At 38.8% G+C, this 15,393-nt stretch overlaps 1 protein-coding gene across 1 annotated transcript in view; it reads left to right on the top strand.

Annotated features, from left to right (window-relative positions):
• The window catches only part of STK32B (serine/threonine kinase 32B), a 172,765-nt gene that overhangs the window by 123,284 nt on the left and 34,088 nt on the right, over nucleotides 1-15,393 (top strand). The window contains exon 6 of the mRNA XM_068679900.1: nucleotides 4,501-4,590. Coding sequence (XP_068536001.1) covers nucleotides 4,501-4,590 — 90 coding nt within the window. The remainder of the gene's footprint in view (nucleotides 1-4,500; nucleotides 4,591-15,393) is intronic.

Here is a 15,393-nt window from a genome sequence, read left to right as displayed (position 1 = left end):
GGCATTTTTATGTGCCTTTTTATATATGATCATATTATTTTATGATCATCAAAACTTTCCTTAAAACTCTATTTCCTTGGTTATATGAGAATCTCATCTCTCTTTTGAAAGTTAACAGCAAAGCTGAAAAATACAGCCAACAAGCAATCTTGGCCTTAAAACCAGAAATAGGATGAAATAAATAAACAAACAAACAAACAAGCAAGCAAACAAACAAACAAAAACACACAAAAAAAAAAACACTACAACACTACACATAAATTCAATACTTTGATCCATGACTGCTGACTTCTGAACAGCATAACTGGCAACATTGTGCATTGTCTGGGAGTCATAAAGTCTCTACTGAAGATGTACCTGGTGTGTCTGCAGTAGGGTTTATCTTCATCGTATCCACAGACAATATTCAGGGACTTTATCTCATTTAACCCTCTGATGTTGATTAACAGAGTGTTCTGAGCATACCTCTTTAACCTGAAGCTATCTACACTTTGGAAATATATTTGAAAGTTTTGCATGCCTACACAGCGATTAAGCAGCTTATCCCTTTGAAACCTTTCTGAATCCACCTATAGCAGAAACATCAGGTTTCTAACAGTCTCCCTGATGATAAGTGGCAGGCTGCCAAGTCATGCCAAGTTCACCAGGATACAAGCTGATGCTCTTGTACATGGTACAGATGAGCCCAAAGAGGTGTTTTTTAAATAGTTCATAGGTTTGACCCTTTAAGGGCATACTGGATCTGAATTTGCTCCAAAACGTTTCTATGCTGATATTTGCCATCAGCTCTGATGCATATTGAGCTGGCAGTATTAACTCTAGTCTGATATTTTTTTCTCTCTGCCCTCGCATTCACCCCTTCAATTTCTTACCCTGGGAAATTCAATAAGGTTTGAAATCATGTACTTTTTTTCTCTGCTAAATGTTAGTCAGCCAGCCTCAGCCACCTTTAAGGACCTGTTTTAGTTGTAATTCTGATTTTTTTTCTCATTTAACAAAAATTAATAATAGTTGTTTGGCTCAGATATTGGGATTTGGAGAAGTGAGGTATATATGCATTCAGCACTTCTGAGGTGCATCCATAAAGCTTCTAAAAGCCACACACTGTTGTAGGTATTAACTTACAAATTCTCCCTCTAGATGAATGCAATTCTTAAAACAACTGCCATCGATATATTTTCTGCTTAGAATGTGTATGTTGTTATACATGAAATTTTATAAAAACCACTCTGCAGAGAACCAGAAGAATGTGGTCTTTTGTCTTCATTTCTCTCTACCAGCCTCTTATTACCAAAAGGGGTCATGCAGTCAAGGAGACTAAGCAATGAGCTCTTCCCCTGTGATATCTGAATTTAGTTAGTATTGCTGAACCTGCTGTGTGCTCCTGGTCTTTATTGCCCTTAACAACTAAAACCAAGTGGTACTGATGTGCTCCCCAATTCAATACCTGACACCTGTGGAGAGAGTGAGGGTACTGGGCTTGGGTTTGGTCATCATTTGTTGTTCAAGATAATATCCAGAAATGGAGATCAAATACAAAGACGTGAAGCTCAGATGGGAAAATGTTCCCATGAACTGAAATCTTGGAAACAGCATGAAGTAGCCGGTATTGTAGCATGTTTACTGCAGTAATAGCTATCTTTCTTTTTCCTACATGCAACAGTCAATGTAAAAATATCTTAGAGGCTGATTAGAAAGACTCCTATAGAAAACTGGGGTTTTCTTGTCACCTGAAATATTTACACCATGAATTTTTATTTTTATTTTTTTAAAATGCAAGTCCCTGGGCTCAAAGAGGTTGAAACTACTGAAAGTTGTGTGCAGATGGGCAGAACTCTGCCTCACCATCCCTCCAGCCCTCCTCCACTGCCAAAACTTCAGCAGGGTTGCACTGTGAGGGGGAATGTTCCCCATCACCCCTTGCTCTGGCTCCATCCCAGGGTTTGTTCCCATTCAGCTCCTGCTCTAGCTTCATCCCAGATACAGCTTCTCTCCCTCCCACAGCTCCCACCAAGTGCTGTTTGGTGTCCCCATGGCAGCACAGGACACCTTGCTTGTACTCCACAGTAAATTAGCAGCCCTCTGAGCCACAGGCAAAGGCAGCCCATGCAGGCAGCCCATGGGCCATGGAAGAAAAAAGGTAGATTTTTTTTCATCAGCCTCCTCCACAGTGGTATAGATGTGGTTTTCCTGTGTGGTGCCATGAGCATAGGAGCAGAGCATTGCTGCTGTATCAGCAGCAGGATGAAGAGGAGACCTGTAGGTCCTACCCCTTGCCCAGCAGAAAGCATTTTTTACAAAGAAACATCAACATGGCATATATAACACTTCACATGTGTGCTATTTTGGTTTTGCTAAATGAAAACAAATCTAATAAAAGGGACAGAAAACAATGCACTGCAGGAGAAGCAATTTTCATTGCAAATCAACTGTTTGGATCAGTCTGAATGGATATTATGTGATAGGTGTTTTACAACAGGCTATCATGCTGGCACTCTAATAGGGAGAATCACTTACAGTGGTGTCATTTAAATGACAAAACTTCATATTTATCTGTCAAAAAAAAAAAAGAGTGAGAGAGAGAAGAATTTGTTAGACTGCTGGGATCCTTATAGTTTTTCATTGTATGATGCACATGGAATTACTTAAAACATTGCTACCATGAGGTGGCTGTATGTGGTTCAATTATCTTTTTCAAGAAGCTTTCTGCTGTGGTGTTTTACTGCAGGAATAGTCTGCAGACATGCTCCTTACCAGCCATGAATTGCAGCCACCAGTAAGGAGAAATGCCATTTTGAAACCTGACGGCAGGCCAGGCTGTGCACACTAACTTTTGTTATGGGAACCCAACTCCCTCTGCCCTTTATGAAGTGATTGCTTGCATCTTTGCACAGTTTTTGCCTGCCTTGTGTGGATATATTCTGGGCAGGGTGTCTTTAGAAGGAAAGCATCACCAAAATGTAAGAAGCTCTTGAGAAAACTGCAAAAAGCATGCTGTGTCTCACATTTGAAGAAAAGGTATAATTTTGGCAACGGGATGTGCCTTATTTTTTAGTTTCAAAACCAGCTCAGACCTGGCCAAATGAGGGGACTGAAAATTTAAGTTCACACATGGGTGACTGCAGGCTTCTTAGAGGCTGGCAGGTAGACACTACAGACTTCTAGGTTAGACTGTCAGAGCAGCATAATCGTCTGTTAAGATTGCTGTTTCTCAGTCAGGCACTGGGGAAACGTGCAGTGTCAGGACCAAAACCAAGTCATTTGTTACACTGTTTTCATCTTTGGCAGCAAACATGATAACAACCTCCTTCACTCAATAACTGCATCATGCCCAAAGCCTGCTCCACACTGTGGACTGAATGAGGATGAGATCCTGATCAGAAAAAAACAAAACAAAACAAAACAAACAAACAAAAAAAAAAAACTCAGAGGAAACTGTCATTCAAGATTCTAGCTAAAGACAAAATGTCTTAATCCTGATCTGAGTGCATGGTTAAGCTGAGGAAGGGAGCACCTTTGGTGCTCCACATTAACCATATTTTCTGTACTCCACCTTCCACAATGGCATTGCCAAGTGAAATCACAGGCAGTATAATGTCTGCATCTCTCCACAGAATGAAATTAGCCCTAAGAAGATGCAAAACCTACCAGCAGAATTATCGGGCTAAAAGTCTGCAGATGTGTTTTCAGGGTGGATTTGCATTTATTTACCTGCTTAGGGCAAGTCAGGATTAGCAACTATTGCCTCACTGTGGTGGAGTAATTTAACCTACACTTGTCATAAACTACACTAGGGAAAAAATAATGATGGCAGGTTGGGGCTATCCAACCTGATTAGTTGAGTTTAAATCAGCTGTCTTGCTGGTCAGGTAGCAAGCCCACGGGCTGCCTTGCGTCACATATCTTTCATCTAGTAATCTGTTGTCAAATGAAGGATCATTTGGGACCTGCCGTTGTTACATACATGCTCTTCTGCTACCATGAATCTAATTTTGTAGTTATTGTATTATAAAAATACCCTTTTTCTTCTCAGCTCCTTTTTTGCCCTGAGGAGACTGTGAAAAGCCAGGCTGATTGTAACCCAAAGTGAATGTGATGGCAGACAGGTGTCACGAGTACATGAGATTGTGAGGGATAGCTCTAGTTAGAGATAAGGTGAGGGAGATTTCACACATCACTACAGCAAATTCAGTGCTGCTCCTGTACATTACTGCTCTGAAAAGGCAGTTTCTGTCCTTGTTGTTCACAATGGGAGGGGGTTCAGGGGTGACCAGCACATAAGGTTCAGCACGCAAGCAAATAATAGGAACAGCACAGGAAAAGAAGCATAACATCATTTTGTTGTCATTATATTTTTTCTAGATGTGAACAATGTTTAATAGTAATTTGTTTAATTTGACAATTTATTTTATTTCTATCGTCTCCTAAAAAATGAATAAAGCAAGGAAAGTTTGTATGATATACTATTTTGTCTTCTGTTTTTATTGTGTGTAATTGCAGGACATGTTCATATCACTGACTTCAACATTGCAACCATAGTGAAAGGCTCAGAAAAGGCTTCTTCTATGGCTGGCACAAAACCATATATGGGTAAGTTTTCAAGACAATTTAAAAGATAAAAGAAATTTCATATGTTAATGTCAACTAATGGTATTTTAAAAGGATTTCAACTTGTAAAACCACATAATAAATATTAAATGTGATTTATTTATTTATTTTTATAGCACCTGTGTATTGACAATGGAAAATATCAGAGAGGAAAGAACTGGATAGAGACTTGGTCTCTACAGTGCTTTTAGTCAGGTTCTGTTTGGTTTTGTGAAGCAAATTCAGGAGAGGCTCAGCTGTTATTTTGTGCAAACCCCTACAGCTGGGGACAAGAATACATGATTATGTTTGCACTGCTCTCGCTATGATCTAGCAGAGAACATGTCATGTCATTTAAAAAGAATTTAGGCACATCTTTAATTGCATTGTTTTGTTGAATTCTTCAAAAAAATTGTCTGCTTAATTAGAGTCCTAGGTAACTACCCACTTAAGTGTTTGACCTGTGGTGTTAAGGGGCATTTTATACATTTTAATAACATATTTTAAATGCATAGATTGAAGGCTGGGAGAGTAAAATGCAGTTCTGTCTTTGTGTGTCTGTAAGTTAAGCATCTTGGATAAGCTAATGATTCAAACTTCCCCTGCAGGTGAAGGACAGAAGGCATCTCCTAAAGATCGTTTGTCCCACCAAATTGTCCACTAAGAATAGGAGTGATTTGTCCTACCTGTGATTTCCTACATATCTGCTGTTTTAATTTTCTATATGCAGAATTGCTCTAACACAAGGAGATGGTTAACTAGAAACTATACATATTTTGGTTCTAGAAAACAGATATGTGTGTCTACAAGAGACTTTCTCTAACAGGCATGCTCAAAGCACATGTAAAAACCACGCAATGGCAAAATATCAGAAAATTACCATATTCTGAAAATGCCATTCAGGGAAATGAAGGTCACTGTGTTACCTCACTTATGCATAATAACATAGAGTAAAAGTGTTTGCCCAAGAAATTGGAATTAATCCACTGTGCATTTTCACAGCAAATAATGCACTGTGTAGACCTGCACATAGATGAATCAGGCAGGCAGCTTCAGGACACCTCCATACCAGCTGTGAACATGTCAAAGCAGTCCCAGGCACTGGAGCAGACTTGTCTTTTTCAGAAATAGCTCTCCGGTTTGGGGGATTAATAGGATACAACACCAAACATGTGACCAGAATTGGCCACTTGCCCCTATGCCCAGAGTGCTGACCTGATGCTGGGCAGCTTACTTCTACAAATGTACTTAAAACATGCCAAGAAATGTTTTATGTAGTCCTGACTCAAGCATTTAAGTGATGCAGAGAACAAGACTTCAGACAAGTTTTCTGTGTTTTGCACTGGTTAGCTCTAGCTGAGTGTCTGGTGTCTTTTACTTAGAAGAGATGGCCAACATGGCATAGGCATCATATATAGAATGTGAGGAGACCAGATCTGGGTCCTGTGCCAGTACCTGGGTCTTGTGGCCAGTACCTGAGTGTTCGATGCTGCACCACAGGTTCCCTACTGGATGTGGTGAAATGAGAGGGGGAGAGATGCTGCAGCCTCACTTACATCAACAGCTTTAATTTTAAAGAATTCACTTGAGTGGTTTTGCCAGCATGTAGTGGTTTTATTCATGGAAAATAAACAAAAAAAAAAAATAATTCAGAGAACAAACAATTTTTCTCTCTAAGTAATTTGACCTTACCCCAACACGTACGGACAAATAGCCATACAATTTACATGTTCAACTGATTAGACTCACTGAAATGCCTTTCCATGTAGGATGAGAGGAACATTAAAAAACTCAAAAATTTTAAGGATTGTAGTTTTGCATTTCTATGAAAAGTTTGTGTAAGGTTTCACACATTCTGCTTAAATAGCTACCTACAATCTTCCAGTAGACATAGTCATTAGATGTGCAAATTCTTATTACATAGATTATTCAAAAATAGTCTTGAACAATAGACGTTTTGCAGCAGTTCAGATTCAGAATAGACATTTTCCACAGTTAAATGTGATGATGACAGCAGGCATAACAATAGAGTCTTTTCTGAGATTTAATTTGGTAGTCAATTAAATGACTGTTTTGATGGCCTTACATTTTTAATCTTGAAGCGATTGCACAGTTTTACATTAGAAAGCATAATTATTATGAAAGCAGAAGAAAGCTGAGTACTTGCTTAGGGGTCAGTTAGCATTTTAGCATCTGTCTGTCACCGTCTGAATGTGTGTAATGAAGGGATCGTCTGGCTGCTAATGATCAGAGGCAGATTAGTTAAAGCAGCTGTACAAAAATGTGAGTATTCTTCAAAGATTCTGCTGAGAGTTAACAGGAAACTTAACATCTTTTGGAGCATCTTTCAGCCCATCTGCATTCATAGGTGAACACCACCTTTTTTGTTCATTAGTGGCCTTTGTTTGCAGACTTTTCTCATGAGAGAAAAAGAAAAACCTAGTTTTTAACAACTGAAAGCACAAAAATTTTTAGCAAGTGCTAAGTAATTTGTTATTTTAGAGGTAAAATTGCAAGAAATGAGTCCATCCTTTTTGAATTCCAAGTCTCCAACTCCACCCTAAGGAGGAAGAGTAACCTGTTCTTTGTTGAGTTGATATTTGCAAAGAGATGGTACAAGGAAGGGAAATGTTGAGATTCATCTTAAGAAAAGTGTCTATTCAGCACAGAAACTCACAAGCCCCATCCATCTTGCCTAAACTCCACTTATATCCCTCTCTGTGGTATTGCCCATTTGCTAGAAAATTCAGTAGTTCTTGTACCCAGTAGGAAATGCTAATCTCTGGCTTAGGTATGTCCTTAGAAACTTGCTTTGTAATCACCTCCCCATCTTAACATTGTGACAAATAGTTTATATGACCTAAGTCTGAAGTGCCACAATAGCTGAGCCAGGGTTGCCACTATCTTCTCCTCATTCATTCTCCCTTTTCACCTGTCTTCCTCACTGCCTCATCCCCTTCCTTCTTGATAGAGTGTGTCAGAAACCTTCTCTGAGCCAATGCAACTGATTATGGCAGAATGCTATCTCCTTTTTCCTGGCAGTGGTTGTGGTGGGTTTTTGCCTTTCCTAGGTGCTAAATGAGCTAGAGGAGTATTCCCATGAGATCCCGAGCTGACCCAAGGTGTTACAGAGCTGGAGAGGGGGAGAGATGAGAGTAAGAGCAAGATTTTTCCTTCACAAGCTGCTGAGGTGTTATCTAGGTTCACCTCAGTTCATGGAGCTATTCTGTCCCTGAACCTTCCTCCCTCATATCCAACAATCTCACAACAAAATAAACAGCAAAAGAAAAATGCTCTTTCCCTTTTTGTAGAGACTATAGCACCATCCACCAGCACACTTTCTCTCCCGTGCACCTTGCTTACCTCTTAGAAATGTAAAAATACTGCAGAAGTCACAGGTTCAGTCTCTGCTACTCAGAAAGAGTCAGAAGAGTCATCTTTGTATTTATTTGGGGCTGTGAGAATGCAGGAAAGCTTTTAGAACTGTTAACTTCCTCTGCTTTGTGTGAAAAGTGATGGGTGAGGATTTTCTATTGCGCAAGTTGGGTATCAAAGCATCAGCAAAGAGCTTGACAGGCATGGTTAGACACATGTCAATGGTACTGTTTTCTCTAAAAGCATAGATTTCATTTATTTTCCTCTTAATTTTGTGAATAATTATATCTTTAAGTGAAATGCTACAAATACTTTTCAACTGCAGTGTTCAAATTAGAAAAGCTTTGTTTTCAGTTAAGATGTTCATTTAAGTCCATATGATTTCTGGCTTTAAGGCTGTATCCCAGACTTAAACATGGATTTACATAAGCCATTTTAGACAATGACCAAAACAAGTGGAAAAAAAAGGCATGGGGAGTGTGGCACCATGTTTGGTGACAAGCTTTCATTATAGAGTCATCTAGGTTGGAAGAGACCTTCAAGATCAAGTCCAACCATCAACCTGACCTATCAAGTCCCATCACAAAACCTTGTCACGTCCACCCATCTCTTCAATACCTCCAGGGATAGGGACTCCACCACTTTCCTGGGCATCCCATTCCAGTGCTTGACCACTGTCTCCATGAAGAAGTTCTTCCAAATATCCTGTCTAAACCTCCTCTGATGCAACTTGAGGCCCCTTCCTCACTCCCTATCACTTAGCACCCGAGAAAAGATTACCAGGAGGTTAAATCATTCTTTAACCTCACTGCAAGAAGACAAAGTCACCTTCAGGCAAGTCACTTGCTGAGCACCAAAACCAAGGAAATTTAGCGGTTCCTGTAAGACATGCCTTATTCTGTGCTGGTTTTTATGGCAATGAGGGTATGAGATGTGATGAAAGCTGTTTCCCCATCTGGGATATTTATGAAGTCTTGCTCCCATGCGGATCCTATTACATTTAATCAGATACGAGGGTTCACTCCTTACTAGAAGTACTTAAAGATTTCTCACTTCTTCCTATGGTCAATTTAAAGAAATATATAGGAAAATGTTATCTTTAAAGTCTCTGTTCCTGTTTGAAATCTGATTGGAATAGGCTGAGAAATTGCTAGGGAGCAATTCACTTGCATGTAGCATGACTGCATAATAACGGTATCAAGAAAAAATGCAGTGAATTGATATTGTAAAAATGCACTAGCTGTTCCTATTAAGATACCTATCTTGTAATTCTAAGCATTGTGTGAGTCAGCTCCCATAGCCTTTGCTTAATCCCACTTCATATTAGCCTTTCTGCCCCTAAGTCTTTCTCAGCCTGAAATTTTCCATGCTTATTTCCCTATTTACTAAATGGTTACACTGAACACGATGTATCTGAACCTGAACAGTTCTCCAGAAACCTTGGTGGTTTCTCTGTGTTCCTCCTTTCCAGCTGATTCATCCAGGTATGTAAAATACCTGCCACACATAGGCAACAAAAACATGGAAACAGTGAATCTGGAAGGAATGAAACCAACAGCCTGGTGAGACAAGCTATTTCCATCTACTTCTGCAGTTTTACTTCTCAAAGACATTGACTTGAAACGCTGAAGTTAATTCAGCTTCTTAACATTCAGGGGTCTTTAAACTCTCTGTTTCATACTCTTCATATGGCTGCAGCCATAAAATACAGTGTGTGCCTTAATTGAGCTAAAGAAACTTTTGTGTCTCGCCCATGCCTGATTTTATCATTACAAATTTACTGCTCAAATATTCTACACCACTAGTGACTGTGGATGCTGTCAAAGGTTTTATTGTACCAGCAGCCTTTGGAAACTCATAGGTTTTCAGGCTGTCATACTCCTGTGTAGCAAGCATTGCAAAATGTGCTTTGAGATGCAGCTGACCTTTAACATGCACACGCTATCAACAATTGCCAACAAGTATGTGTATCACCCTCCAATCTGCACTGGTAGCATGGATCAGGAAAGCCAGCACAGGGCAGGATGAAGTCCCTGGTATCAGCCTGTGCCTGGGATATTATGTTTTGGCTCTTTCTTTCAGAAGGCTGTTCATTAGGGCTGTTGTGTTTTAAAGAAAGTCTGCATTTGTCTGGCTGGAACACTATCAGGAAAAAAAAAAAAAAAGGTTTCTTATATTGCCACTTATACAATCACAGAATCACAGAATTTCTAGGTTGGAAGAGACCTTAAGATCATCGAGTCCAACCTCTAACCTAACACTAACAGTTCTCCACTAAACCGTATCGCTAAGCTCTACATCTAAACGTCTTTTAAAGACCTCCAGGGATGGTGACTCCACCACTTCCCTGGGCAGCCCATTCCAATGCCTAACAATCCTTTTGGTAAAGAAGTTCTTCCTAAAAGAACAAGTTGCAAGTAATACGCTTGTGTCATGGGGCACTGGGCACCAACTTGAAATATTGAACCTTCCACCCTGGAGCAGGCTGGCAAACTACAAAGCAAAATGTTAAATACTAAAATACATCCAGAAAACATTACAGATAGTACCTTTTGCTTATTTCTCACACTTGGGTAATTTAGAAGTACTAGAGTCCTATAGCATATGATTTTTGCTCATTTAAATGTTTCCTTTTGAATGGTGTATTTCCTTACATCTGTATGTTATTTGGGAGTGTTGCAGAAACTTTCCATTCACAGGCGACATATTTTTCTATTATGTTCTGTTTCTGGTGGTAGGGGAGTTAGAGGCTTTGGGGCTTTTTTCGGTAGAGACTGAAGTTATCCAAATAATGCACCATGTCTTAACTTCAAATCAAACTAAAAAAAAATACATTTTATGATATCAATACACCTGGAAAAAAAAATAAATCAAAGCCAATACGTGTAAAATCGGCAGTAAATTATTTGAAAAGTTTCAGCTACACCTTCCTACCTTACAGACTTATTATCTCAGATTTTCACAGCTGCTCTCATAGGTTGTTGTCAGCGTGAATAATGGCTACATGTTTGAGATTACCGGAAGAATGTGGATTTACAGAGAGGTCCACTGGGCTTTTAAAATGTGCGAGTCATCTATATCTATTAATTAATGCTTTGTGGAAGTACTATTTGGAGTCAGAGGAGAACTAGTGGATGTCCTGATAGCAACCATACAGGTAAAGCAAAAATATTCTGTAGGGCCAATTTGTTCCTGAGGTAGCTGCAGTATATCAGGGATAAATTTGGAGTTGGATTTTCAAAATTGTTCAATGCTGGGCTTATTTGTGTTCATAATAAGCAATGCTCTGAAATGAAACAGTGCTTAGCAGGTCATTGCTTTTGGCATGCAGTCAAGTCAGTGTTTAGGTTTTTAAAAATCAAACTTTTTTCCTATGGAGGGTTTGACTGCCTATCCACAGAGTCTCTCTGGTGATGTCTCTACCTGCCCTTTTGATCTCAGAGAAATATCACAACTTCTGCTGCTTCTGATAAGCAAGAACTGAGAGCAGACATGAGGCTTGGAGGTGCTCAAATAAAGGCTCCTCTGTGCTGATGAGTTTTCAGCTTGTGCTAGCAGCACCACAGCTGAGGGGATTAAGCACTGAGCTGCAAGTGGGTATTCAGGTTTTAGTTCTGCTCTGGCATTAAATGTAGATGCACAAGTAGCTGTAAAACCTTAGGAGATCAGGAAAGATGTTCCTGTCTCCAGCTACTTTTTTCCTCTTTGTGCTCTCCAACCTGCTACTACTCTTTTCTTCCAGTGAAACTGCTAATGTAATCATTTATTTGTCTATTTTAGTCAAAAATAATCAATTCAAATTTCTCTACACAAACACAAGGACAAGAATTGGATTCTGTTCAGTGGGTAAGTAAAGCAGAGGGTTTTATGAGGACAGCACTCTATGAGTGAGGGCAGGTGGGGTAGCTTGGCCACAGAGCAAACCAACAAGGCATTCTGAATGCAGTATTGATATTCAGACAGTGGTATATAAAATTGATTTGAATAATTTTGATTCAAACTCTTTGAATAATTGCACTAAATATGAGTATTAAAACTATTGAGGTGTATTATGTGAATAAAGGTACAAAACCAGTTACACTGCTGTAACACTTCTAGACTTCATACCAGAAAATTGCCAGCCCAGCATGGTCAGGCTTTAAGCAACACTTCACCTTGTACGACAGAAGTTAGCAGTTTGATAGGCTGTAGCACTAAGTCAGAAAGTTGTCTGTTATAATTTAGACCTTTTTAGCCCATGAGAAAGTAAATTCTAGGAGGTAAATTGATAGTTTACCAAAGTCCATGTGTAGTTTCAGGGAGAGAGAAGTTTTCTTCCAGTTTGGTCTTAAAAAGTCATCTTCTGTAAACAGAATATTGCTTGTCATCACTATAGTCTGATTTCTGTTTTCTATTTAAACTGTGACCTGGAAGAATTACTGACCTTCTCTGTTTTTATTTTTCTTACTATGGTGTTAATATTTTACTGTACTTTCTCAGTCTAAGGTTTTTGGAATATTATTTTAAAAATCAAGTTCACTTTTTATACAGCTCAACCTGTCATCCATTAAACCCAAGTCAGCAAAGCACATGCATGTGGCTAAACTATAACCATGCTATATGCATCAAGTCATGCACACATTTTTAAACTAGAAATCTCTAAGCTTTTTGCTGCTTATCCTGTGCTAGACAAAGCAAATGTTTATACTGTATAAATTGTATGTGTGTGTATATATTTACTTATATTCCTAGAGAGTAATATGTGGAAGCAGAATGATACCTGGCAGCACGGTATTCCCTGAACCTCAGTTAATGACACTGGAATTGCTTTTCCTATCTATGAAATCTCAGGCACTACATTAAAGCTTACATTACGGAGGTATGATTTGCTACATGGCAGAGTGCATTTCTTTGCAGACCCTGAAGCACACCATGTACATCTGCTTCCTCTTACTGACATGTAGGGTCTCTGCTAAGATGCAATTTGGCCACAGAGAGCTCTATCCAACCAACTAGATGACTAATGTCGGTGCTTTCAGTCTTGATAAATGTTTTAGACATGCGCATCTGAATTTGGTCATCAAAAAAAAAAAAAGAGAGAGAGAAAATGAGGCCAAACCATCATGCCTTTATTTTTAAGCCTATTAAAAATAAAGTCTATCTATAAGTCTATCTATTTTCAGTCTGTCATATTAATAACATTGACACAGGGCATTTTGTGGGAATTTACAGCCAGCTCTTCTGGCAACATTTACTTATGCATGGACGATTAGCTCCTTACAGCTAATCGATCTGCAGGAATCACTTGCAATTTATTGCTTAAATATACTGTAAACAAGGAGATTTGTTAGTATGTAGCAAAAGCCACTTGAAGACAGGTCTGGTTCACTTGTGCATTCATCTCACTGCACTTCCCCTCTCACCGTTTTTGCAAAGTTTCAAGGCAGCCCATGGAAGTCAGCAATGCTTCGGAATAACTGCTCTGTAAGCTTCTTAATCAACACTCGGTAGTCTCCTGTGTAGTGACAGGCAAGTACACCAGGCGCTCTTTGATTAGGTTCTTGCTAAGAAAGTGAACCTCAAATCAGTTCATCAGACAAAAAACTTCACGTTGTGCTATTTGGGATTTGTATCAGAGCCACTCCAAGCCTTTCATTTTATGTTTTAGCCTGATGAATTGTCTTTATGATTAAACCAGTATGCTCCATCAAAAATGATAACAGCTATTCTCTGTTTCAACCATTATAAGTGATGGGCCACTAACTGACTATTTTACCATGGATAGCCTTTTCAAACTCACCATTGGAAACCAAATTAAAATGGCCTGAATTTCAGAGACCTAGAGCACTTACAATTTAACCATGGTGTTCAGTGATACCTATGAATACTCAGCAGACTTAAAAAAAAAAAAAACTAGTTAAAAGCATTTTATTCTATATACAAAATGATCTTTCATAGCAAGAAAAAAGTTAAAATGGGGTTCAGTGTGTTTGCATTTACAGCTATACTCTCTTTTATTTCAAGCTTATGAAACATACCAGTTGATACTGATAACCTTCCAAAAATGGGGTATGGTGTTACCAGCCAGTTAACAAAAATTTCAGTTTTGTAATTTTTTTTTAAACTCATCTTTTGGGAAATATGCATACAATAAGAAATCCATCCTCTACATCATTTACAATGTAGATCATCTGACTGCTGTGACAATTGCAATGGGTAGTTGTATCTATGAACTGATTTGTCAGAAATTACTATTTTTCACAAAATTATTTGGAGCTCCAAATATGGCAAAAACCCCAGAACAGAGGATGGGTATCTCAGGAGACTGCTGTTTCTGAGATGGATGTAGACTCACTATGTTTGCTTTCACATTCATTTTTTTCATAGCCATTCTCTAACATGGTTTTATTCTAAAGTGAAATAACCATTTATTTACTTCCTTGGAATTATCTGCTTAGTATAGAGAGAGTCTGCAATGATATTGTATTAGTAGAAGGACACAGTGAAAAAAACATATATATTACAAGATAAAGCTCCAGAGAGGGTTTTATTTTAATTTAATATTGGGGAAAAAAAAAAAAAAAAAAGAAAGAAAAGAAAAGAAAAAAACAAAGGTGCTATTAACTAGAAATATATATTAGGGACAGCCATGACAGGCACTGAAACACATTCACTGCAACAAAAGCGTGAGTTCACTTTATTATTTTTCAAGAAGAAAAGCAGATAAACAGTGAAAACATGAAAGTATATTACTAAGAGAAAATAACGGAGTGGAAATTGAAAAGGAAAAATAAATCTGTGGGTTTTTAGCTCATTGTGTTGCTGAAGCTAAGTGTCCATTTGTTCATTACCACAGAAGCCAAGTGAACAGTCCCGATTATATTGCTTACTTTGTTAAAATTAGCACAGATGTCACCTTGGAATGGCAATAGTTTTGAAGTGTTCTGTGTTTATAGTTACTGAAGCCTTTTATGAAATGTCACTGGTCACACTCTTACCACACGTGAAAAGAATTCCCTGCCTAGGCCAAAACATTGTGTGGCTTCTCAGATCTGGTTTTCAAAAGTCCCCAGTACTTTCAGTGACAGGTTTCCCATGTGTCTGAGCAGAGGTGAAGAGCAATGCAGGTTATGGTTATTACTGAGAGGAACAGGCTGTAATGACCCCATTGAGATTTCTAGCTTTAGACCCCTTCATCACCCCACTAAAGGAAGCTTAGCACGAAAATGATCACTTGACTTTCATTAGCATCAATCAGGATGATTCACATTGTCAGTCCTCAGAAGTCTCTACTCCAATCTCCTGTTCAAAGCAGGGTGAACAATGAGGCTGGACCAGGTTTCTGCTGTTGAAGATGCTCTTTTGGGTGGGTCTAGTGAAGTGGTTCTTCATTACATCAAAGACACCTAGGGAGCCATGAAGATCCATAAGACCTACTGATTACATCGCTTC

This window comes from Anas acuta, chromosome 4 (genome assembly GCF_963932015.1).
Source record: "Anas acuta chromosome 4, bAnaAcu1.1, whole genome shotgun sequence".
Classification (NCBI taxonomy): domain Eukaryota; kingdom Metazoa; phylum Chordata; class Aves; order Anseriformes; family Anatidae; genus Anas; species Anas acuta.
The sequence above is the reverse complement of the archived record's forward strand: the minus strand, read 5'-3'. Positions and strand labels throughout refer to the sequence as shown.